The sequence below is a fragment of the Brachyhypopomus gauderio genome, chromosome 1 (assembly GCF_052324685.1).
Source record: "Brachyhypopomus gauderio isolate BG-103 chromosome 1, BGAUD_0.2, whole genome shotgun sequence".
In the NCBI taxonomy this organism is placed as follows: Eukaryota; Metazoa; Chordata; class Actinopteri; order Gymnotiformes; family Hypopomidae; genus Brachyhypopomus; species Brachyhypopomus gauderio.
Genome location: NC_135211.1, coordinates 40,508,224 through 40,535,762, shown reverse-complemented (window position 1 = coordinate 40,535,762; position 27,539 = coordinate 40,508,224). Strand labels below are relative to the sequence as shown.

The 27,539-nt window shown below is 43.7% G+C and overlaps 1 protein-coding gene across 1 annotated transcript in view; it reads right to left on the bottom strand.

The window, feature by feature from the left end:
• Positions 1 to 27,539, bottom strand: part of LOC143520670 (NLR family CARD domain-containing protein 3-like) — a 66,846-nt gene that overhangs the window by 33,674 nt on the left and 5,633 nt on the right. The window contains exons 2-4 of the mRNA XM_077013581.1: positions 22,814 to 23,076; positions 22,180 to 22,221; positions 19,631 to 21,401 (exon numbers count right to left, since the gene is read on the bottom strand). Coding sequence (XP_076869696.1) covers positions 19,631 to 21,401; positions 22,180 to 22,221; positions 22,814 to 23,075 — 2,075 coding nt within the window. The 5' untranslated portion in view covers position 23,076. The remainder of the gene's footprint in view (positions 1 to 19,630; positions 21,402 to 22,179; positions 22,222 to 22,813; positions 23,077 to 27,539) is intronic.

Below are 27,539 nucleotides of genomic sequence, written 5' to 3'. Positions count from 1 at the left end.
AAGGAATATTATGTCTTTTATACTCATCATGTACTCAAAATCTTGTGAACATTGTGTCCTCTCCTATGTTCTCTGTGACCCTTGTCACCTCATTTTACCCCCCTGTCTCACTGTATGTGAAAGGTCCTTTCACCTTGTATGTGAAAGGTCTTAGTATGCCAAACGCAGGCTTATCATTTCCTTTCAGGTATTGTGCTTCCTGTCCACTATGCGACATGCAGAAGAATTATGCTCGGTCTGCAGAATTCTCTTGCTTGCGAGAAGAAGGTGTTATTTCCATATAGGGTAGAATTTATTACCTATGTTAGAATAGCAATCTTGAGCCCACCCTGCTGCTTGCGTGCACAGGGATGGTCTGTGTATGTATAAATGAGAGGAGCGCCCTCTCATCTTTGAACATTTGAGATACAGCCTGCTTGTTTGAATAAACTCCTCCTATTTCTAAGAGAGTTGTTTGTTCCTCAATTGTTCCGGGAGCTCCCTGCCACACACTTCTCTGCAGAGTGTTACACCCAATTGAAGATTAGTCTCAGGTGATCCTCCGTGACCCTCCGCTCATTGCCGAACACAAGAAGGTGCTTTCTACTGAGAAAGAGACATACCTTTACAAGTGGTGACCCCGACGTGATCCCTTCTCTCAGGTAAGACATAAATTTGATTTTTTGACTGCCTGATTGACGGGATCACTAATTACGAGGGAGCGAGTCTGACCTTCCCCAGGGGAAGGAGACGGAGAAGTTCTCGAGAAACCATCGGTTTTCTCTTGAGAAACGTAGTTACAAGTAAAATAATTTGTTGAATTAAATTACACGTCTGCAAAAGAGAAGTGCTGGTTTTTTGTTGGTCTGATTGTCCGTCTGTGTATTACCGCCGCGTGATAAGTATATTACTGCACATCATGGGTACGTCATTCCCTAAGCCTGAACTCAATGAAACCCCTGCACAGTGGATGAATAGATGCGGACTCGCGTACTTTGTTACACCGTATCTAGATAATTTAGCTGGATGGACAGAGTCCGTCCCGCAGATACCGTCCTACCCGAGACAGGGTACGTTCGATGCCGGGTATCTGTCTAGTGCTTACCGTATGATACACGAGTCGTTGGGAGATCCCGAATGGGATTACCCTTATATGGAGGAATGTTATAAATGCTGGTATGATATGAGAGAGCCCTGGAATGAGGCAAAGAAAATATTTGTTCCAAACGCTGTGTTAAAAGCCATTCCTAAACCTAAAGTTATAGTCAACGCGAAATCTAAATCAAAAGTTAAACCGACTGTCAGCGCGTCTGCACCAAGTGCTCCGCTGCCTCCGCCGTATGAGAAGCAGGAGGATAAGCCTGTTAAAAAGGCTGAAACACCTGTTAAACCCGTCACCACTCTTTATCCCGATCTCACCGCACTAAATGTCGCGACACCGGCTGTACAGCGTAAAGCTGCAGCTCGCCCTCCCCGACCTCCGAAACCGATGAAGCAAGACAGTTCTGATTCTGATTCTGACTCCGACTCAGAACCAGAATATGACTCTGGCGATCACCCCGATCCACCGCCCTGGCCACCGCGCGCCCCCGCTAACGTGGGCATGGCATGGGCAACCAGTTCAGCGGGAGTTGAAATTACTCCCCCTGATGTCACAGCTTTGCGGGGGATCTTAAAAATGCTGCCCGATCCGAATTCGGACCCCGTACGGTTCACTCAGACATTGGTTCGGTTAACCCGTAATCAGGAATTGGGTGGACCGGATTATCGGTTTATACTGTCCCAAGCCATGGGAGATGAGTATGATGAAGACCATCTTATCGAGGGGGTGCCCCAGTTACACCCTAAACACGATATACCCGTTAATAGAAAGAAAAAGACGAAGGAGTATAGTTCTGAAAAGGGCAGAGCACTGACCCGTAGCCAGGTTGAAAAGGGAAAAGTAAAAGAGGATGAAGCCGAGGCATCACCCTCAGCCCCAGCTACACCCGAGCGCTGTGTACAGATATGCGAGATTGAAACGAAATATATTTGGAGCGACCCCAAGGAAGTTGCGAGAATGGGAAAAAAGTTATGTGATTATTTATGTGAGAAAAGACGAAAAAGGGGAGATCTCACACAAGTGACTAACTGTAAACAGGAGCTAAAAGAGCCTATTACTAAGTTTTGGACGAGGTTTGTTGATACGTGGATACATATGGGAAATATGGATGTTAATTTGAACGCGCCGAATGCTTTGTTTGTGAATACGTTCATAACCAATTGCAGACCCGAGGTGATCGAGGTTTTGAAAACTCACTTGGCCGATCGCGGGTCCTCGGTACTTGGTGAGATTGAGAAGAAATTGCGAGTGTTGGAATCTGATGGCATGTTTGAGAAAAAAGCTAATAAAGCCTGTTTGAGTGTGCAAGCAGGTACGCCCGTGCAACAACCCGGTCCATCCCGGAGAAAGAAGGGAGGGGGCCGTAGTCATGGTAACGCTCAGCAGCAAGCACCAGTAAACCGCAGACCGGGTAAGTGTCATTATTGTAAGAAAGAGGGACATTGGCAGGAAGAGTGCAGGAAACGGCTGCGAGATGGAGAACAGGTTGTTCCAACCTGGCAGCCCACTCCTCCCCCTCGCCAACCACTATACGGGACACAACCCCCTGCTCTCCCTCCTGCTCCACCCGGTGTGGCGCCCCCTCCACACTGGGCTCCGGATGAAACCAGCCCATACCGCCGTTAGGGCTGCCCACAGGGCCAAGAGCCTGCTCCGGGTATCCAGGTTAATCATGCATGCTTTACTAGTACAAGTACTTCGCCCTTAAACTCAGACCTACCTGTTATAACTTTGGTAGTTAATAATCAGCTATACCCTTTTCTAGTGGATACCGGAGCTACATTGTCATCTCTGGGCTCTACATACGAGGGACCGTTGTCCTCTCGGTCCATTTGCTCTGTGGGAATTGATGGACAACCTTTTGATTCATTCTTTACACCCCCACTGCTGTGTCTGCTTAATGAGGATCAGCTTAGATTTCAGCATGATTTTGTATATATGCCACAGTGTCCATTTAATCTGTTAGGACGTGACTTGATGAGTAAACTGGGTCTGTGCCTCTCTTTCAGCGGATCCCGCCTGACAGTGTCAACCTCCGAGACTTCCGCGCTGCATATAGGCAACCCAACTTTCAAAAACCACAGCTGTGTTTCGGTCCCCCTTTCCTCCCCGGAACTAGAAACGGTTCCAAATTCTGTTTGGGCATTACACCGGAATGATGTTGGTTTCGTTAACTGTGTCCCATACGAAGCTGCTATTAAATACAACACTAAACCTGTTTATGTTAAACAGTACCCCATATCTGAGGAAAAGGCTTTGGGCATCGACGCTGTTCTGTCCGACCTCCTTGCCAAGGGAGTAATCACACCATGTCACAGCCCGTACAACACACCAGTCAACCCAGTTCCTAAACCAGATGGGTCGTGGAGATTCACTCAAGATTTGAGGCGAATTAACGAAATTGTCGTCCCACGAGCTCCTATTGTACCTGATGTTCCCGCTATTATGTCCTCCATTCCACATCATCATACACACTTTAGTGTGGTAGATATTTGTTCTGCTTTCTTTAGCATCCCTGTTGAACCAGACACACAACCTCTGTTCGCCTTTACCCACAGGGGGCAGCAATACACATGGACCAGGCTGCCACAAGGCTTCATTGACTCACCAGCTGTTTTTTCTGCAGCAGTACGAGATGCACTGAGTGACCTCATCCTGCCCCCTGGCTCTGTGATCCTCCAATATGCAGATGATTTATTAATATCATCTCCAAACGAGGCTGATTGTCGTGAGGCGACTGTCCGACTGCTGATCCACCTGGCTGAACATGGATTCAAGGTATCCAAAGACAAATTACAGTTCTGTCAAACTACTGTACATTACCTGGGCCATGACTTATCGCAGGGTTGCAGATCCCTGTCTGAGGACCGAGTGGCAATTGTTGCCGCTGCTCCTAAACCCCACACAAAGCAGGACATGATGGCTTTCCTGGGACTTGGGAATTACTGCCGCCAGTGGATACCGGACTGTTCTCACTATGACAAAATGTTGCGTGCTGCTTACTCCCACAGCGATCCTCCACGACAGACTATCTAGTGGACAAGCAACATGGAAGAGGCTTTCAAGAACCTCAAGTCCTCTTTGATCAGGGCCCCCGCCCTTGGGCTGCCTAATTACGAACTGCCGTTCCACCTATGGGTGACAGAAGAGGGGGGGGTCGCCTCCGCGGTGTTGGCTCAGGAGCACGGGGGGGGTATGAGGCCTTGTGCGTTTCTCTCTAAAACGTTAGATAACACTGCCTGTGGTTTGCCCTCCTGCCTCAGGGCTATTGCTGCCTGCGCTGTTATGGTGACAGATGCGGAAAAAATTGTGCTGTCGCATCCCCTCATCTTGCACACCACCCACCAGGTACAATATGTTCTTAGACATCTGAACACACAACACCTATCTGCCCAGAGGCGCAGCGGGTATGAAGCTATACTGACAGGAACTGAAAATCTCATTGTGCGACCACATACTTCCCTTGACAATGTGGCTTCGGCCCTTTCACGTCTGCTCACTATATGCCCCCCTCACGAGGATGGGGAACATGAATGTCTACCTCACATCAGTTTCGAAACCAGCATCAGACCTGACCTCAAATCGACACCTTTGTCTAAGGGCCGCCACCTCTTTGTTGATGGCTCGTGTTCAAAACCTGCTGATGGTGTTTTTCTGTGTTCCTATGCAGTGTGCGAACTTCCGGAGCGGGTCCTAGAAGCACACAGTTTGCCGTTCAACTCTGCACAAGCTGCTGAGCTATTTGCTCTGACCCGAGCATGCCAGTTAGCTGCTGATGACGACGTCACCATTTATACTGACTCACGTTATGCCTTCGGGGTAGCACATGACTTTGGAGGTATTGGCAGGCACGTGGTTTTCTGTCCGCAGATGGTAAACCGATTTCACATCATTCCCTTGTGAATGATCTCATTGCTGCCTCACATTTACCATCCTCTCTAGCCATTGTTAAAGTTCGTGCACACCAGACTAATGACGCGTTTGAGACTAGGGGAAACAACTTGGCCGACCGCGCAGCTAAGGCCGCGTCCTCTGCGCCCCTCTGCCCCAGTTTGAACGTTGCTGCTGTGTCACAGGCAGCCTCTACTAGTGCATTGTTGCCTGGCGTGTCTATTTCTGTTGTTCAGGCTTCAGCCACGCCAGATGATGTCTCATTTTGGGCCACTATGGGTGCCAAATCAGGTGAACTTTCTGTTCCTATCACCGACGACACAGGTCGTTTGTGTCTTCCGCGACACTGTGTTCCTTTTCTCGTTCCCGATTTTCACGGTGTTTCTCATCGTGAACGAAGAGGGGTGATAAGTGATATGGAGAAATTATTTTGCATAAAGAACCTAAGAGAAGATGTGTCCATAATTTTGGATAGATGTTTGATTTGCGCACGTAATAACATAACAAAACCTAAGGCGTCACACCAAACGTTACCTAAGCCAGAAACTCCATTCCAAGAATGGCAGATTGATTTTACACACATGCCTAAGCGAGGCCCATACAAGTATCTCCTGGTCATGGTGGATAAGTTCTCCAGATGGATTGAAGCATTCCCATGCACCAAGGAAAATGCACAAACTGTGGTTACTAAACTACAACAAGAAATCATTCCTAGATATGCCATTCCTTTGGGAATAGACTCTGATAAAGGAACTCCCTTTACTTCCAAAGTAACTCAGCTCTTAGCGAAGGAGCTCCAAATTAAATGGGCATTTCATATCCCATACCACCCTCAGTCGTCCAGAATGGTAGAGAGAACTAATCGAACCATAAAAAATAAATTAAGGAAGGCAATGCAAAACTGCAACACCCAGGACTGGGTAAAAATCCTTCCCATAGTGCTGGCCGAAATTCGAATGACCGGTGTAAAATCTCTCGATAATCTCTCACCGTATGAGGTTGTTTTGGGCAGACCATTCCCCATCCCTTGGAGAAAAGGGATGGCTTCAGTCGGAATGACGGACCTAGATGTACACCTGAGTGAGTACAGTCATGGGCTCATGACCACATTGAATGATTATTGGGAAAAGATTAACCATCTTATGGCAGATCCACCTAAGACACACACTCATGAATTTCGTGTAGGAGAACAAGTCCTAGTAAAAAAATTCGAGCGAAAATGCTTCTCAGAAGCTATCTATAGCGAGCCCACTACTGTCCTCGCTGTTACCCGAACCGCCGTTCTAACTGAATTATTTCCACAGTGGATCCATGCTACCCGCGTGAAGAAAGCTCCTGAAATGACCTACTAACCGTCTGGTAGAAGTCACTCGGGTTCATGTATATATGCTTGCATGATTGTATTCTGTTCCACCTCATCCTTCTGTGTTTACAGGTACTAATGATTGAGTGGGTTTTTCTTCCCCCATGGACAGTCGCCTTTCCTCCGGGAACTGAAATCCTTCTATCCACTGCCGAGGACTACCCGACAGAGGAACCACCACCAGCTCCCGTCCCTGAGGATGTCAAAGATGTGATACTGAGTCTTCTGTACATTGGAGCTAGTATCCTGAGGTTGGAACCCTCACAAGTACCAGGTGTAGATTTTTCATATTTTTATTGGGCAGACCTTCCTTCGGAAGGCCCTCTAGAGGTTACGTGCATCAGACGCTGCGTACGTATACCCCGTTTGCCTGATGGCTCTAGGAGGCCCCCCAATCTGGGGATGCCATTTGACCCTAACGATTATGATTTCGGTCACGGGCCCTCTCTGCCTTATCTTGAACTGTGGTAATAATGTTTTTGGTTTTCCCCATGATAATGTTTTTTGGCAGTATGCAAATTGGACCGCCCGACAAACCACTAATGAGTCATGTTATGTGTGCCACATTATGCCCACTAGTACTTCCACATCCTCCGTACGACCCGACATTCCCACTGAAACTGACACACTTGCGGCAGTAAAAGCTGGCTGCTTAGCAGATCGTTGTTTAGATTATGAATCGACCCTGTGGTGTGGTAAACATAACACTCATGAGCCGACTTGTCAGAAAAGGACTAGAGCTCGTAAAATTGACCTGTACACAACTTGGCAGTCACCTGACAGTACCCTCGTGCGTGTTCAAGCTTTTAAGGCCTTGATGGGGCCTAATTCTGTCTTCCCGTATTGCTTTCAGAGGAACGGTAGTAACCCCGTAGGTAATGTGCATAAAACTCATTGCAGTATTATTGTAAGGGAAGATTGTTCGTTGAACTGTTCTGTTAACGGCTCTGCGATAGCCCCCGATTATCGAGGGACCATGAGGGTAGATAAATATATGGATTGGGTCTGGGTCTGCAGATATAATGTTTACTTATCCCTCCCCTATAGCTGGGAGGGGCGATGTGCCTTCACAAAACTACGAGGCTCAGTAACGATGATCTCTAGTAGTCCCCTTAAGCCAGCTAAACGAAGTAGAAGAGTGAAGCGATATTCCAGTCAAGGTTTTCCCCCGCCCGAGCATCAGCTTGAGCCGTACATGACCAGGTTCTGGACCAGCTTTTTTCCGCAGGTCGGGGTGGCCCGAATCTGGAACCATGTAGAAGAAACTCATTACCGACTAGCAACGTATATAAACGCTACTAACCAAGCTGTCATAGGAGTTAAGGCTGAGCTTACTGCCTTAAGACTAACCACGATTCAGAATCGTATGGCTTTAGATATTTTGCTTGCTGCACAAGGTGGAGTTTGTGCCTTAGTTGGTGATCAATGTTGTACGTATATTCCTGCTAACGATGATGAGCGCGGATCAATCACCACTGCCGTTGAGAAAATGAAGCAGGTAGCGAGGGATCTAACGGATGATGAGACCGGTAGTAATTCCTGGTCTATGTGGGGAACATTGTTTGGATGGATGACTCCATATATCGCTATGGCCATTCCTATTGTTGTTATTGTTTTGCTGTTGCTGTGCTGTGGTCCCTGTCTTTTCAGGTGTCTGATGAATAGGATGTGGGCTATGGCCGATGCCTTGATACAAGCTCGACCCCATGAGATGAAGCGTCCGCTCCTGAAAGTCTAGCAGACCAGTTATTATCTATGCATTTACAAAATGTATTAACGTGTTGTGATATTATTGCATTTAATCACAAAAGAGGGGATTGAAGGAATATTATGTCTTTTATACTCATCATGTACTCAAAACCTTGTGAACATTGTGTCCTCTCCTATGTTCTCTGTGACCCTTGTCACCTCATTTTACCCCCCTGTCTCACTGTATGTGAAAGGTCCTTTCACCTTGTATGTGAAAGGTCTTAGTATGCCAAACGCAGGCTTATCATTTCCTTTCAGGTATTGTGCTTCCTGTCCACTATGCGACATGCAGAAGAATTATGCTCGGTCTGCAGAATTCTCTTGCTTGCGAGAAGAAGGTGTTATTTCCATATAGGGTAGAATTTATTACCTATGTTAGAATAGCAATCTTGAGCCCACCCTGCTGCTTGCGTGCACAGGGATGGTCTGTGTATGTATAAATGAGAGGAGCGCCCTCTCATCTTTGAACATTTGAGATACAGCCTGCCTGTTTGAATAAACTCCTCCTATTTCTAAGAGAGTTGTTTGTTCCTCAATTGTTCCGGGAGCTCCCTGCCACACACTTCTCTGCAGAGTGTTACACCCAATTGAAGATTAGTCTCAGGTGATCCTCCGTGACCCTCCGCTCATTGCCGAACACAAGAAGGTGCTTTCTACTGAGAAAGAGACATACCTTTACAGGACCCATAGTATTGTTAACCTTGTAAACCCTGTAAAGCTGCTTTGCGACAACTTGAGTTGTTAAAAGCGCTATACAAATAAACTTTGATTGATTGATTGATTATCCTATACCACTGTAGATTGGGCTATACAGATGTGGATTGAAGAGGAACACTGTACAGATGTTGTGTGGATGGTAAGGTATGGATAGAGGGGAAGGAATGTATGGTCTTTGGGAAGAGTTCAATAAGGTGACCGCTGTGGGTAAGAAGTGGTTTCTGAACCTGCTTGTGTTAGTCTGCAAACTGTGAAAATGGTAGAGCCTGGGGCAGGAGCAGAAAAGAGTATGGCCCGATGACAGGAGTCTGAGAATCTTACATGCCTGGTGCAGGCATCTCTTTTTGTGGACCTCCTGTGATTGCCTGTCACCAATTCCCTCTCAGCTTAGTACTCTTTTAAGGTTCACACTGTCAGTTCTCAAAAATTAAATGTTGATCATGGGTCAATACTCATTTAAACCTTAAAGTAATCAAAAAGTAATCCAAAAGTAATTAGTTACATTACTTTTCAAAAGTAATCAGAAAAGTTACACTACATTTACATTTTAAACAAGGTAACTTGTAACTGTAACGAATTACTTTTTTAAAGTAACTTACCCAACACTGGTTTTACTCCTGCTCACTTTCATTCCCCTGCTCTCCAAAGCATATCTCCATCTTTCCAAGCTCACCTCCACCTGCTCCCTACTCTCACTACAGATCACAATGTCATCAGGAAACATCATAGTCCAAGGGGACTCCTGTCTAACCTCATCTGTCAGTCTGTCCATGACAATTGTGAACAGGAAGGGACTCAGGGCTGATCCCTGATGTAGTCCTACCCCCACTTTAATCTCATCTGTCATTCCTGCCGCACATCTCACTGCTGTCACACTGTTCGCATACATATCCTGCACTACCCTCACATACTTTTCGGCTACTCCTGACTTCCTCATACAATACCACAGCTCCTGTCTCAGTACTCTATCATAAGCTTTCTCTAAGTCAACAAACACACAATGTAACTCCTTTTGTCCCAGATTTTCAGGCTGTGACTGATCAACTTTATTCCCCTGTAATTACTACAGCTCTGAACGTCACCCTTATTCTTGAAAATCTGCACCATTATGCTTCGTCTCCACTCCTCAGGCATCTTCTGACCTTCCAAGATTCTGTTAAATAACCCAGTCAAAAACTCCACTGCTGTCTCTCCCAAACATTTCCATGCCTCCACTGGAATATCATCCGGTCCAACTGCCTTACCACACTTCATTCTCCGAATTGCAGCCCTTACTTCCTCCTTGCTCACCTGGGGCACTTCCTGATTCACAACCTCTACCTCTTCTAACCTTCTTTCCCTTTCATTCTCTTGATTCATCAGTTTCTCAAAATACTCCTTCCACCTTCCCAAGACACTCTCCTCACCAGACAACACATTTCCATCTTTATCCTTTATCATCCTAACCTGCTGCACATCCTGCCCATCACGGTTTCTCTGTCTGGCCAATCTGTACAGATCTTTTTCCCCTTCCTTAGTGTCCAACTTCTCATACAGCTTGCTATATGCCTTCTCTTTAGCTTCTGCCACTGCTCTCTTTGCCTTGCGACACATCTCCTTGTACCTCTGTCTACTTTCTTCATCTCGCTGAAAATCCCAATTCTTTCTAGCCAACTGCTTTCCTCTCAAACTTTCCTGCACTTCCTCATTCCACCACCACGACTCCTTGTCTATCTTCCTCTGTCCTGAGGTCACACCAAGTACCTTCCTAGCCACATCCCTCACTGCATTTGAAGTCTCATCCCAGGTATCCAGAACACCACCACCATTACCCAGTACCTGCCTCACCTCATCCCTGAATTTTACACCACAGTCCTCATCCTTTAACTTCCACCACCTGATCTTAGGTTCCGCTCTCACTCTCTTCCTCTTCTTCACCTCCAACATCATCCTACATATCACCATCCTATGCTGTTTAGCTACGCTCTCCCCAGGTAACACCTTGCAATCACTAACTTCTTTCAGATTTCGTCTCCTATAGAGGATATAGTCGACCTTTGTGCATCTTCCCCCACTCTTATATGTTACCCTGTGCTCTTCCTTTTGCTTAAAGTAAGTGTTAACTACAGCCATCTTTATCCTTTTAGCAAAATCTACCACCATTTGTCCTTCCATATTCCTTACATTAACACAATATCTACCCAACACCTCCTCATCACCACTGTTCCCTCCACCAACATGTCCATTTAAATCTGCTCCAATAACCACATCTTCTTTAGTAACCTGTAAAACAACTTCATCTAACTCTCTCCAGAATTCTTCTCTCATCCACATCACAACCTACCTGAGGAGCATAGGCACTGATGACATTCATCATCACTCCATCAATCTCTAACTTTACACAGATCACCCTGTCACTTACTCTCTTTACCTCCACTACACTCTTACTAAACTCATCCTTCAGGATTACCCCTACTCCATTACTCTTCCTGTCTACACCATGATAGAATAGTTTGAAGCCACCACCAATGCTCCTGGCCTTGCTCCCCTTCCACTTGGTCTCCTGTACACACAGTATATCTATCTTCCTCCTCTCCATCGCATCAGCTAGCTCTCTCCCTTTACCTGTCATAGAGCCCACATTCAACGTACCAACTCTAACCTCCACCCTCCTGCTCTGTCTCCTCTCCTTCATCTTCAGAACCCTCTTCCCCCCTCTCCTCCTCCTCCTTGTCCCAACAGTAGTCCAATTTCCACTAATGCCCTGTTGGACAACAGCACCAGTGGCGGTCATTGTTAACCCGGGCCTCGACCGATCTGGTATGGAATTTCTGTTTTTGATCCGCATCACTTGATTTGGCGCAGTTTTTACACCGGATGCCCTTCCTGACACAACCCTCCCTATTTATCCGGGCTTGGGACCGGCACTAAAATACACTGGTGTGTGCACCCTAGTGGCTAGGTTTGTCAGTAACGGGATAATATAATTAATTACTTTTCCTGTCGTTACAACGCCGTTGACGTTACTGGTCATTAAAAGCGGTGCGTTACTATATATTGATATACTAACAGTCAGCGTTATGATAGCCAATCAGAGCCAGTGTTTTTACACGCATGCCGAAGTGACACACCATACAAATGGAGAAGAGGCAGAAATGGCAAGTCAGGAGCAAGCCGAAGAAAGCCGCATTTTCAAGGTGGCGATATAAACATTATTTAAAAAAAATACTTGAAGTTCCTGAATGTCTACCAGACTGGGTATTTGATTTATTTAATTAAGAATAGAGGTTTTATTGTTAAGTTTACTTCTGTTGTGAACAAACCAGTTGTCTCAGGTTGAGAGAATTAAATTTAATTTGATAGATGTAAATGCACTTTATATAGTGTAACTGTACTTTTGCTTTTTTTTTTACAAAGATTTGGGATTTTAAAGTTTTTTATCCTGCACTGGTCTGTGGATGTGCAATAAATATCAAAAGCTAATAAATTTCCAGCTGAGATCACACCAAAGAGGATCTGGAACCCCTTGACCTTTGACTTCATATGAGTGTCTGTGGATCTGATCTGTGCTGAACAGGAGAAGCTGCTTCAGTTATGATGAGATACAGATGTCAGAATTTAAACAGGGTGTTATCCTCTCAGGAGAGGTGGAAAGAGAAACATGGATGAGAAAAACTGACAGGGAGGTGATTGACGGGGACGGGGTTAGACGTGACACACAGAGATCAGAGTAGTCACATCATGGTCACTTTCAAACATTACCAGATGGTGAGTTGTTATTCATGACTGTAAATCACTGTCCAACCACCAGCTGTGAGTTCCTGTGTGTGTGAGACCTGATTATTGTGCCATGGTGCAGGTGAAACCAGTATGTTGTGAATTGTGATTTGTCAGTATGTGGTGAGTTGTGATTGGTCAGTGGCAGGGGCGGACTGGGGAGAAAAAGTGGCCTGGGAGTTCCTGACAGACTGGCCCACTATATTATACATATATTATATATATATTATATATCCGTATGTGTGTGTGTGTGTGTGTGTGTGTGTGTGTGTGTGCGCGTGTGTCGATATATATATATATACTGTATATGAATCTATACATGGCATGTAGTGTCTATGACAGCTTTTATTGTCATATGGACAATATTACTTCCAGCAATAATATGATTACAAAGCCACATAGTGGCATAACAAAATAACTAACAAACGTAACAACTTGACCCTGACAAAATACAGGGGAAAATCAACTGGAAAGCTACTGAAACCTACATTGTTCACTCAGTGAGTAACTTCTGCAGCCTTTCTTTGTTTCTCTCTCAGCTTTTCAGTACCACCTTTATGTTTATGTTTCACCTTTACAGGGGTGATAGTGGGAAAAATTCCTGAGCCTGACCTTTTTGTGAGCGAGGGGGGGGTGGAATACTAAATTAAATATATATATATTATATATATTAGTGATGTAACGGATCTCGGATTATCCGTGATCCGTACGGATCACACCCCACGGATCGGTACACAGGTGAACCGCGGATCAGTTGCCAAAAGTTTAACCATGACCTTGTGGAATCCATTTTTGTAATTATCACATAGTTAAAATTATGAATTTCTAAATCTCGACGCGTATATGCATTGTAAATATATAAACAAAGGCGCTGGGTGTCACGTGATGGCAGCGTGTTCTAAACAGTCAGTTAAGAGTCATCATGGCTGCTAGAGGAGAAGAAGAGCTTGAAAAGCCTCTCGGATCATTTAAATCACACGTATGGGAGCATTTCGGTTTCCCTGTAACATATACTGATGGCGGAGAAAGGGTGGTGGACAAAACCGTAACCGTATGTAAGCATTGTGGCACGAGAAAGCCGTATGACCACGGCAATACGTCGAGCATGGCCACACATTTAAAGCGGCATCACCCAGGTGTGTCAGAGACGAAGCGAGTAGCTAAGACACAACAACAACTTCTTACCACAGCATTTAAGCAGCCGTTTGCTGCTGAATCGGAGCGGGCTAAAGCTATTAGCAAATCTATTGGGATGTTTATCGCTGCAGACATGAGGCCATACTCCGTTGTGGAAAACAAAGGGTTTAAAAATATGGTGAAAGTGCTTGAGCCACGTTCCGAAATCCCCTCGCGCATACACTTCAGTACAAAGATCGTGCCAGATCTTTATGAACAAGAAAAGATCAAACTTGTCAACGAATTATCCAAGACATCTTCTGTCGCTCTAACCACAGACAGCTGGACCTCCAGGGCAACGGATAGCTACGTTACTGTGACTGCTCACTACATCACAGCGGAGTGGGAGATGAGAAGTCCGGTGCTACAGACACGCCCTCTCTATGAGAGTCACACGAGCATAAATCTTGCGCAGGTACTAACAGGAGCAGTTGCGGAGTGGAAGCTAGAAAGGCCCAATACAAATATCCCAGTCACCACAGATAATGCCAAAAACCAAGTGAATGCAGTGAAAGAAGCTGGACTGGGGCCACAGATAGCCTGCTTTGCACATGTAATTAATTTAGCATCCCAGAGGGGAATCTCAGTGAACCAGATGGACCGCTTCCTTGGGAGGATCAGAAAGGTGGTTTCTTTTTTCCATCGAAGCGCAACAGCCGCCCATGTTCTTATGACCAAGCAAGAAATGCTACAGCTACCGAGGCACAAGCTCATACACGATGTCTCGACAAGATGGAACTCCACTTATGACATGTTGGAGCGTTATATTGAGCAGCAGGCAGCTGTATATTCTGCTTTAACAGACAAGACCTTGAAAAGAAATGCCAAAGACATTGTGACATTGTCTGCTAGTGACATGAAAGTAGTAGAGGAGGTCCTTCGGGTACTCAAACCCCTCAAAACAGTTACAACCCTGTTGTGCACCGAAATCATACCATCTGTGTCCATGATCCTACCTCTGAAAACAAGAATTCTACAATCCATGGCCCCAAGTGAGGAAGACAGCACCATCAGCAGAGATGTCAAGGCTGCCATTAAAAGGGACCTGAATTCAAGATACACTGACCCAGCTAATTTACAGGACTTTCTTCATAGAGCTACTGCACTGGATCCAAGGTTCAAGTCCCTGTCTCACCTAGAGCCTGCCCTACGCCAGAAGACATACTGTGATCTCACCACTGAGATTGTGGATACAGAAGAGGTAAAAATAGTAATCTGAGTGAATTACTTAAGTAATAAATATACTCCATTCTAATCTTAGTCTATGCTGCTGCTATTAGAATTAGAATTTGGATTGATTTTTAATGACTTACTAATTATCATAGCCACAATTATAGCTCTGTAAAATGTGAAAATAAATAATTTGTCATGTTTTTCAACAGGGTCAAGGCACAGAGCCAACACCATCCGGAGCAAACTCTGAGGCATCTCCTCCACAAAAGAAGACAGCCATGGAGGAGCTTTTAGGGGGGACTTTTGCGAGCAAGGACACAGGCAAGACATTTGCCGACACTATCAGAGATGAGATGGCTTCCTACAAGGCAACATGCTGCATTCCAGTGGATGGTGATCCACTGGCATGGTGGAAAAGCAATGAGTGTAAATATCCCCACATCGCCATTATGGCAAGACGCTACCTCGCTGTGCCTGGCACTTCAGTTCCTAGTGAGAGGGTGTTCTCCACAGCAGGGGACATAGTGACTGCAAAGAGGTCTGTCCTCTCCCCAGACAATGTTGATGTTCTTGTCTTTTTGAAAAAAAATCTGAAGTTATAAGCTCATGTCTGCTCATTTCTTTTTGTACCTTTTTTTGATGATGACAGTCTATTGTTTCATTTACTATTTTTCAAAGTAATAAGGTTATCATCAAGCCTCATATTGTACTTTAATTTAACAAGTGAGTTTTGACTATTGTATTTTGATTATTTTATTGAAACATTAAAAATCTTGGATGTTGTTTTCATTTAAGACATGGGGAAAAGTTTCATGCTTTTAGTTTTCTTAATATTCTTTCAGTATTAATAAATGAAAAAGTAGGTTAAATTTGTCTGTCTTTTTTATGCTGATCCGAAAAATGATCCGATCAGTGACCCAAAAACCGTGAAACGAGCTGATCCGTGAGATTTGTGATCCGTTACACCCCTAATATATATATATATATATATATATATATATATATATATATATAAATAAAATGTTCAAAATGAATGAACGAATGAATATTTAATCATTAATCTTTAAATTAATTATTAAATAATTAGTAATTATGTTGTCAATTATTATGAAAAAAAAAAAATTGTACTAATGTTCTGAGAAAATGCTGTAACCTAAAGATTCTGTTAACACAATTAGACATAATATGTGTGACGGGCGGGGTAAACAACTGGAAAGGAAGCGATCACGCCAAGTCTCAGGAAAAAAGGATGGTTTAATAGAAAGTGTGCAAACCAAAACCCGTGCAATAGATCCAAATTAAGGATATAATGACCAGCGGTCAACTGGTACAAAGACAAGACATATATAGGCAAACAAACGACCATCAGGTGGGACGGATCACGGGCTCCGCCCACCTGAGGGACGCACATGACGTCACAAAACAACAACAACAGCCGCTGTGGACGGAGGCGACCGGGTGGGGGGCCGCCTCACCATGACAATATGTTAAAAACAGGCATGATTAATTATTTATTCATTACTGTTATTTAAATTATAGGATACAAGACAACTCAAAGAAATTATGCAAATAAAGTTGAAAAGAATTACAAGTATTATGATTATAGTTAGTTTAAATATATAAAATATTTAATAAATATTTTGTGTTGGTTTATTAGGACATTTTGTGCTTTTGTTCACGTATTACGCCTTACGCCGCAAGTTACAGGCAGCCATGACGATGAACCAGATCGTCTGACCACCTGTACCGGCTCAAAAAAAAAAAAAGACCCACTCTTATATTTCTGATAAAAATTAAAATTCATCAAATTTATCAGAAGATAAAATACAGAATTTATCTTGTATCTACCTCTGATGCTCTTCCGATGTCTGAAATAAAGGCGGTCCCCGGGTTACGACGTCGATCCGTCGTAAATCGATTTTCGGTGTAAATCCGAACATATGTACATACTGTACGTAAAAAACGTACTGTACGCAGTTATCCTATCCTAAAGCTAGCCTTTTGGCAAATACATTTATCCATAGCTGCGTTTAACTAAGGCTAAAGGCCTATCCTGATGCCGTCCTCCCATGTATTCTTACACGGCGCACACCAAACACCAAGTTCCGTTTACGACGCAGAACCACTTAGGTCAAAACGAGGATTTATACAGTAAATGGGAGATGTGTAGTAACCATGAAAAATCGTAACTCGGGAACCTCGTAACCCGGGGACCGCCTGTATGATGTTTGTCGATTGAATCGGAGCATTAATGTATTCGGCACAGCCAAATAAGTTGACAACATAAACTGACCAAAACAAACTGGACTTAAGGCTGGAGGGAGGTAACTGTTTTACGTAATGTCCAAAAATCAGAAGGTGGAATGACCCGCAAGTCAATCAAGTGACACCGCCGTTATCCATCCAGCGCTGATGAGCGCCAGTGACAGGATCATATTTCCTCAAAACAGATAGCACGCGCATGTGGTTTATTATGATTTGACGGATTTTTCCCCCCAAAAAATTCAAATGACGGAAATCTGTTGTGGTGACCAAGAACTTTAACTCATGCACTAGGTGAACCATTTTTTTTCACGCAGACACGTCGGTACACCGGAATTCCGGCATGGCGCCTGAACACTATCAGGCCTGCCTTTATGTTTGTTAAGACCCTGGCTTAGACTGCTCCGTCTTTACGGCAATGCGGACCTATTTTTTCACGTTTCAGTAGTGTGAACCATGTCACGGAGGGATCACATGATGAATTAGACCCTCAGCAGTGTCAGTGTGCAACTGGCGTCTCTCTCTTGACTTGTTACTCATGGGATACAAATAGGGAGATATAATTAATGTGACATTAGTATGGACAAGGCTTTTCCAGTTCGTGACTACTAATAAGTGACACAGCTGCTGTATGTTTTCGTAGTCCGGCACGGATTTTCTGGGACAAGTTGGTTTTTTTGTTCTGATCTCCGCTGCATACCGTCAGCTCGCACCAGCTGGCCCAGTCCGCGGCCGTGGTCCAACTTGTTCATGTGTCCGGAAATCCCCGGTAGTAATGTCTAATAACGACCCTACTTAGTTTTGTGGTAAATTGTGAGAAGGTTTTTTGGTTTTGTGTGGAGATAGCCTCGGTGATGTGAGCATATTATGTCGCGCGAACAGAAAAATGGGTCGCGCGACTGATACTTCGTCACGAGACGTTCGCGCGGTGCACAGCGGACACGTTTCCCAATACCGTGTGCATGCTGGAGCACTGCAGCGCTGCAGGCTCGAGGCTGAAAACACCCAGACACAAGCAGGCAAACCGTGACATATAAGACCAGGACATGGGCTGAGTAGTCTAAAACCTACGGAGCCCTGGAGGGGTTACTAGGGAGAAAGCTACAGAGGCCCGGAGAAAGCAAAATCTGTACACACGTTTTATAAATCCATGCGTACGGTTTAGTAATCCGTGCGTACGGTTTAGTAATCCGTACGTACGGTTTATAAATCTGTGCGTACGGATTTTGCTCTTCAAATTTTTTTTTCGCCAGTGACCCCTACGGGGCTCCGTACAATGTGCTATTTCAGTGTTTATATTAAATATAATGAACAGAACAAGCAGGAGAGTAGTTTTGAATGCTGTCAAATACTGTTATGTGAATCAATCCAATGTTTTTGTACTGGACAGTGATATGGAAGGAGGAGGAGGTTGTTTTGAGTGTTGAATAAATTAAATTCTTTTGCACTAGTTCCAGTGTTTGCATTCATTTTGTGCTTCCAGAATAGTTTTATTGTCTGAAATGAGTCTGGTGCAGATCTGTTCCAGATATGGCCCACACCTTGTAGTCAGCTTCTGGCCCACATTTGGCCCAACTGTGTGCTTCTCTTTTGGCTGACATGTGGCCCTAATCTGGTGCTTATGTGGCCCAAATCTGGCAACCGGGAGTGGTCCGCCCAAGGGCCGTCCATCAATGTGGCAAGTGGGCCAGATGAAAATGGGCAATGTGGGCCAGATCTGGGCCAGAATAATTTTGCTATCTGGGTTACCATTCTCAGAATTCCTGCAAACTACTAAAGCATTTATTAGGCAAAGCAAGACTCACTCACGGTTTGTAAACTTATATATAGTATACATTAAATAATATTAATAAATAAAGTATATATTTTAAGACTTTGGAAAGTGAAACACTTTCACTTTCGTTCAACGGACAAATTCCGTTTTTTTTCTTTACACATAATCAGTTTGAAATTTGTGATTAATTTAGTTTTGAAAACTATTGATCTTTATTTATTTATACTAAATATTAAATGACATACAAATCTTTGCGACACCCGCTGGCAGAAAAGAGAATCACAGTCTTGAAGTGTAGGCGATGACAGCAATATTACAGAGATTCGAGCGAAATCGATTGAAACTAGCCTGTGCAGGGTTTCTTTTAACAATGTAAAAATACTAGTTTATTAAAAGGACAATTCTAGGAAAAGTCATGAAAGGAGGGTTCTGAAATTGGATCCAGTGCAAATATATGTTTTTTTTTTTTTGTGCTGCTGCAGTAAAGTAACCGGTGCTCTGCGCTTCTAGGTATAAGTAGGTCGAACAGAGGCGGCGCTTGAAGTAGACGTCACAGCGGTTAAATGACTGGCGCGTTGGCGCTTCTAGTGTTAACAATATTCTTAGTCTTATTATGATTTTGTACTGATTCTATAGTGCTTTTGGGAAACTCTCCCCAGTGCTGTAATGTGTTTATAAAAATACTCACTCAGCTTTTCTGGATGCTGTGACCACTGGCAGCAGTCTCAGTAGACATTCCTCTGATGGGTCATATTTACTCAGGACAAACTCATCCAGATCCTCTTCTGAGTTCAGCATCACAAACGCCAGAGCTGACCACTGAGCAGGAGACAATCTGGGTCCACTGTGATGATGATCACGTCCTGTGTTCAGGTATGTTTGGACTTCCTGCACTAGAGAATGATCATTCAGTTCATTCAGACAGTGGAACAGATTGATGGATTTCTCTGGAGAGAGATTCTCCCTGATCTTTTCCTTGATGTACTTGACTGTTTCCTCTGTGCTGTGAGAGCTTCTTCCTTTCTGTGTCAGTAGACCTCGTAAGAGAGTCTGATTGGACTCCAGTGAGAGACCCAGAAGGAAGCGGAGGAAAAGGTCCAGGTGTCCATTCTTACTCTGTAAGGCCTTGTTCACTGCTTTCCTAAGGAAGTTAGACATTTTTGATCTTTTAAAGAGTGTTTTCTTTTTCTGTTCCAGCACATTTTTTTTGTTGGAGATGAAGGAGATAAATGCATATAAAGCAGCCAGAAATTCCTGAACACTCAGATGCACAAAGCTGAACACCTTCTCCAGGTCCAGCAGATCCTCCTTTCTGAAGATCTGGGTACACACTCCTGAGTACTCTGACACGTCTTTGACATCAATGCCACACTCTCTCAGGTCTTCCTCATAGAAGATCAGATTGCCCTTTTCCAGCTGTTGGAAAGCCAGTTTTCCCAGAGCAAGAACACTCTTTCTAGTCTGGTGAGAATCAGGGTCAGTGTTGCCATGGTTCTTTCTGTCCTTGTATTTGATGTGAAACTTCAGGAAGTGTGTGAACATCTGAGTCAGAGTCTTGGGGATCTCTCCACTCTCTGATTCACCCAGCATCCTCTCTAGAACAGTGGCTGCAATCCAACAGAAGACTGGAATATGGCACATGATGTAGAGACTTCTTGATGACTTCATGTGTGAGATGATTCTATTGGCCAGGATCTGATCACTGATTCTCTTCCTGAAGTACTCCTCTTTCTGAGGATCACTGAACCCTCGTACCTCTGTTACCTGGTCAACACACTTAGGAGGGATCTGATTGGCTGCTGCTGGTCGAGAGGTTATCCAGAGGAGAGCAGAGAGAAGCAGATTCCCCTTGATGAGGTTTGTCAGCAGCACATCCACTGAGGTCGACTCCGTTATGTCCGATAAACTCTCATTGTTCTGGAAATCTAGAGGAAGTCGACACTCATCCAGACCATCTAAGATGAAAATGACTTTATAAGCTTCACAGTCTATTAACTGTAATGTTTTAGTTTCTGGGAAAACGTGATGAAGCAAATCCATCAGACTGAACTTTTTCTCTTTCTTTATCAAATTCAGCTCCCTAAAGGGAAGTGGAAATATGAAGCGGACGTCCTGATTGGCTATTCCTTCAGCCCAGTCCAGAATGAACTTCTGCACAGAGACTGTTTTCCCAATTCCAGCAACTCCTTTAGTCAGCACTGTTCTGATGGGTTTGTCTTTAAAGAGGTCATTACATTTGATGGGTGTCTCCTGTGTTGCTGGTCTCCTGGATGCTGTCTCAATCTGTCTCACTTCATGTTCATTATTGACGTCTCCACTCCCTCCCTCTGTGATGTAGAGCTCTGTGTAGATCTCATTCAGAAGGGTTGAGCTTCCATGATCTGAGAGTCCTTCATAAATTTTTGTATATTCCTCCAGTAGTTTGTGTTTGAGCTTTTGCTGATATCCAGAGATCATCTCTAAAATAACAGAAACACATGATGACAGTTATTTTATTTGCTTATTGTGATGGCGAGGGAGTTAATAAAGAATGAAGTGAAACTCCAGTCTCAGGGAAAATGGAGGATTTAAAGGATAAATTGTACCAGCGCAAAACACATAACATAATCCAAACAACCAGCAGTCAACTGGTACAAAGACGAGACATAGACAGACAAACGACCCTCAGGTGGTGGGATTCTAATAGGCCCCGCCCACCTGAGGGACGAACATAACACCACAATAACAGGACAACATGAAATACTGCTGCTGTGACCAGAGGTGGCCAGCAGGGCGCGTCCAGAGCGTGACAGATATTATCTCTGGCCCACCTTTAAACCACCTTTATTCAGTTTGCACTAAACCCACATGAACTATGCCCCCCTCAGATATTCTGATAGTAAATAGTAAAATTTATTTATTTGACATCAAGATTTATAATCTATATGGTCATGATCTGGTGGTTAGGGAACTAGTCTTGTGACCGGAGGGTCATGGTTTTGATTCCCAAGCCAGTCAGTATTAGTTGGTGTTCTTGATTGATGTTTGATTTGTCTTTGTATGTCTGTACACTTTATGTAGTTTTTGAGTCTACATAAATCAACCTCGTCATAGTCTGCATTTGTGTCCAGCCTCCAACAACAATGAGTACAAAGGAAAAATACATTCATAAGCATCTAAATAAATCTAAATCAAAAGCAGTTTGTTTAAAGGTGTAATATGTATTCCTGCCTAAAGGTGTGGCTGGGTGGAATTTACCTGCTGGACTCTTAGCAGTCGACTCTTCACATCTGTGTCCACCTGTGAGAGGAGACGTCAGAGTAAAGCACACAAAACCTGCACAAACCTGGTCATCCTTAACTGCAGCTTTACCCCTGTCTTTCTCATCAATAAAGCTTGTAATTATTGTTCAGCCTTCTAACCTATTGTTCTATCCTAATGTCAGATTCCCTCTTTGTATTGTGGAATTGAAACACATGAGTCAGTGTGAAGGTGTCTGAGATGCCATTTTGTTGAGCTGTGTTCTGGCTCAGTTACCTTCATGTTTCATGTTTATCTTGTCTTTGTGACATCATGTTTGTCTCTCTGGTGGGTGTGGCCCGTTAGGGAACCTCACACCTGAGGATCTTTTGTCTATTAATATCTGGTCTATGTACCAGTTGACTGCTAGTTATTATTTCCTTAATTTGGATTATGTCTCGGGCTTTACGTTGGTGCACGTTATTCATTAGATCCTCCCCTTTCCCTGAGACATACATGATCAGTTCCTTCTTATTTTGCACTTCCTTGCCTGTCACACTAATGCTGTGATCATATTAAGTCTGTTGTTGTGATCAAATTAAATTAAATTGAGTTTAAATAGTAAACATGATTTCCTCTGTATTATTCTCACTGTGTTTGGTCCTCAGGTCCTCAGCCAGCTGGTTCTGGTCCATCTTCTTCAGGATGTCTACTGTGATCTCCACAGCTCCATCTGGGCCATATTTCTGCACCATCTTGTCCACAGTGTCATGTCTGTCTGCATTCTCCAGATGAGCCTTTGGGATGCGTTTGTCATCTTCTACAGTGGTAGTCAGATGCCACTGGAACGTCTTCAGGTCCGTTGTCTTCAGCTCCTCTAGAACGGACAGCAGTTCTTCTGGAATGTTGGCCATCCTGCACCATTAAAGACAACAGACACCAGTTTACTGAGGAGACCAGTGATGACAACAGACACCAGTTTACTGAAAAGACCAGTGAGGACAACAGACATCAGTTTACTGAGGAGACCAGTGATGACAACAGACACCAGTTTACTGAAAAGACCAGTGAGGACAACAGACACCAGTTTACTGAGGAGACCAGTGATGACAACAGACACCAGTTTACTGAAAAGACCAGTGAGGACAACAGACACCAGTTTACTGAGGAGACCAGTGATGACAACAGACACCAGTTTACTGGAACAGCTAGAGAGGAAGACCCACAAATGCATAAATGAACATTGACCCGTAGATACTGAATGAACAAATGAATAAATACAGACACTGAATGAATATACACAATTATGAATACACAAACTAGGAACATGTGAAAGCAATAACCAAAGGTGGGGCTACAGAGTCACAAGAGTGTACATACAAAGGATAACAAAAGCACATGGGAAGGAAACAGAAGCAAAACTAAGACAAAGACAGGCAAAGGTGGAGCTAAAGGAAACTGACAGAGGGGCGGAGCCAGATGAGACAGTTAAAGCCTCCATTGTTCATTTCCATTTGTTCATTTTGTTTTGTTTTTTTGTTTGTTTTTCTTGTTGGCTACTTGGTCCACTACAAATCTTCCTTATGTTAATTTGTATGGATGGTCACATACGTTATTTACTTCAGCTATTTTAGAAAAATCAACACCTCTGGTCATTAGTAGGATCTTTGTCAATTATATTTGCACAGGCTTTCTTACCTGTTTTTATTCCAATAAACACACTAGTGATAACACTTGTGTGTCAAGAGTAATATTCTAATTTGTGGAAGATGAGAAACTCACATTATTGAACTGGCGACTTTCATGAGTTGATACTGAATTAATAATTATTCATAAATGAATAACAAATTAATTGAATGAGAAACAAGTTTCACTGTTATCAGGGTAGTGATAATCGTACTCAAACTCAAAGTGGAAAATTAAATGACAGGCTGATCCAACTTCAGTGGAAATTCCTCAAGACAAGTTCAAATGAGGTTCAGTATTGTGTGTGGCCTCCACGTGCCTGTATGACTTCCCTACAACGCCTGGGCATGCTCCTGATGAGGCAAAGGACGTTCTCCTGAGGATTCTCCTCCCAGACCTGGATTAAAGCGTCAGTCAACTCCTGGACAGTATGTGGTGCAACATGGCATTGGTGGATGGAACGAGACATGATGTCCCAGATGTGCTCAATTGGATTCATGTCAAGGAACGGGCAGGCCAGTCCATAGCATCAATATCTTCATCATCCAGGAACTGCTGACACACTTCAGCCACATAAGGCCTAGCATTGTCATCAGAAGGAACCCAGGGCCCACTGCACCAGCGTATGGTCTCACAGTGGGTCTGAGGCAGGGCTTAATTTGAGCCGGATCCTCCCGGAACAGGATACGGGAACTCTTTCATTTTCAAGGGTGCGTTCCGGGAACTGTCTGCCTTGATCCGGTAACTTTCAAGCCTACTAATTACAAGTTATTAAGAAATCTGTCTGCGTTGACCAAATTAATTGAACAAATAATTATATAAAAGACATTTTTAAACACAAGATCCACATTCAGGCTTCCTACATCACATAAGAGCTCTCCTTTTTAGCGATGCCTTTAGGCGTCTCCCCTATAAAGCTAGTTATACTTTCGCGAGTGACCGTAGTGCGCCACTCCGCACACCTCGCGCGATCTTGAAAAGTTGGCAACCCTGATGTCGCTGTTTGCGTTCTGGCATCGTTTGATTTACAAATTAAGCACTGGTCTGAGGATCTCATCAGGGTACCTAATGGCAGTCAAGGTACATCTGGCTAACACATGGAGGTCTGTGAGGCCCTCCAAAGAAGTGCCTCCCCACACCATTACAGACCCACTGCCAAACCGGTCATGGTGGACGATGTTACAGGCAGCAAAACATTCTCCATTTTGCAGGGCTCTGACACTGCTCCTCCTGTTCCTCCTTGCAGAAAGGAGGAGGTAGTGGTCCTGCTGCTGGGTTGTTGCCCTCCTAAGGCCCCCTCCATGTCTCCTGGTGTACTGGATGGTCTCCTGGGGCCTCATATATGAACGGTGCGTATGTACAAAAACATTACGTATGCTATGTTTCACGCAAATGGTCAGATTTACTAAATGTGATTTGAACGTGAGAAGGTGCATACCCCCCACGACACTTTCACTTTAGGGGTACGTATGTTTCTAATGTGTTTTCATCATTTAGCGACACTTAGAGGTGATGCATTGAAATTATAACTATTAAGATATCCTTTATGCACACATTGTAGTAAGCCCTTATTGTGTAAAATAAAGTAATCAGACAATAAACAGTAAATTAATCAGAAAATTTCATTGCCTTACTGAAATAATCATTCAACGTGTTTCCACTTAGCCTAGATTATATAAACATGCATTAAATGTTACGCAGGAGTTCTTGGGAGATGGCAGCGTTGGCATTACTGGAAGATATTGATAATGGCCGAATTCGGCGAGAGCGCGTTTTCCGTGACCATTATGATTTTTGGCCCATATGATGATGACTGGCTTATAACCCATTTCAGATTTCAAAGAGCTGTCCTCTTGTGCTGAGTTGGGTCCAGTTTTGGAGAGAGAAACGCGAGTAGTCGCGCATTGCCAGTTCCTTTACAGGTCTGACAACGCTCGGCTTCCTGGCGACTGGCCCGTTTCAAAGAGAACTGGCAGCCCGGTCGGGATATCCCAGTCATCTTTGAGCCGGGCCATGCTAGCTGTTTTGGATGGGATCATCTACATGTCAGCTAGGTATATAAAGTTCCCATATGAAGCGGTTGACCAGGCAAACATTAAAGCACAATTTGCAGCAATAGCCGGTTTCCCTAATGTAATCGGAGCGAATGACTGCACACACATTTCTATAAAGGCACCATCTGAGGAGGAAACAGGCAGCTCGAGCAGCGGAGCGCAAATGGAGATCCACCTCACTAGAAGTGTTTAGAATTGCATGGAAAGACGCCGTAGTCAAATATAAACATGTCCTAATAAAAGCTAGAGCCTCATATTATTCAACACTAATAGAAAACAACAAAAATAACCCTAGATTTCTCTTCGCGACTGTATCAAAACTAACAAGAAATATCAATGACACTAGTTCTAATACGGCACTTACACACACTAGTGATGATTTTTTAAACTTTTTTAGTATTTTTTAATAAAATAGATATTATCTGACTACAGAGTCATAATACATCACAGCCTAACCTCCAATCCAACCCCAGTAGTATAGGTATTAGTAACTACGCATTCGAATATATTACTGAGCTAAATGGCTTCGATCCTATATCGCAAAAAGAGCTCACAACACTAATTCATTCGTCTAAGCCTACATCATGTATATTCGACCCAGTTCCAACCCGTCTATTCAAAGACCTACTCCCAACTATTGCAGGGCCCTTACTTAATATGATTAACAGTTCCCTTAACCTAGGATATGTGCCCAAACAATTAAAATGCGCCATAATTAGACCCTTGATTAAAAAACAGAATCTCGATCCGCAGATTCTAGCCAACTATAGACCAATTTCTAATCTCCCATTTATCTCTAAAATTCTAGAAAAAGCAGTTTACAATCAGTTAAACCATTATCTCCAATCAAATAGTATCCATGAAAAGTTCCAATCAGGATTTAGACCGAACCACAGCACTGAAACAGCTTTACTCAGGGTAGTGAATGATTTACTAATATCGTCAGATAATGGGCTCATCTCATTCCTTATACTGTTAGATCTTAGCGCAGCTTTTGATACTGTAGACCACAACATTTTGCTGGATCGACTAGAAAACACGGTAGGTATTAAAGGAGTTGTACTCTCCTGGTTTAGATCATATCTGACCGACCGCTTCCAGTGTGTAAGTGTTAATAATAAAACATCTAAATCTGTTCAGGTTACATATGGTGTCCCACAAGGGACAGTCCTAGGACCACTTCTATTTACACTTTACATGTTACCCTTAGGTGAGATTATGCATAAGCACGACATCAGATTCCACTCCTACGCAGACGACACCCAACTATATAAATCGGCTAAACCCGATAATTTAGGTGTAAACAGTAAAATCGAGAAGTGTGTAGAAGAGATAAAACATTGGATGGCGTGTAACTTTCCCAGACCCATATCTCTCGTTCGATTCACACATTAATAATATAACTAGGATAGCGTTCTTTCACTTACGCAACATTGCTAAAATTAGAAATATATTAAATACTAGTGATGCAGAAAAGCTAATCCATGCATTCATATCCTCTCGCCTAGATTATTGCAATAGTCTTCTAGCTGGAGGTTCTGGTAAATTGATAAACAAACTCCAGCTGGTTCAGAACGCAGCAGCGCAAGTTTTAACAATGTAATCGTCATTACATTGGCTGCCAGTTAGATTCCGTAT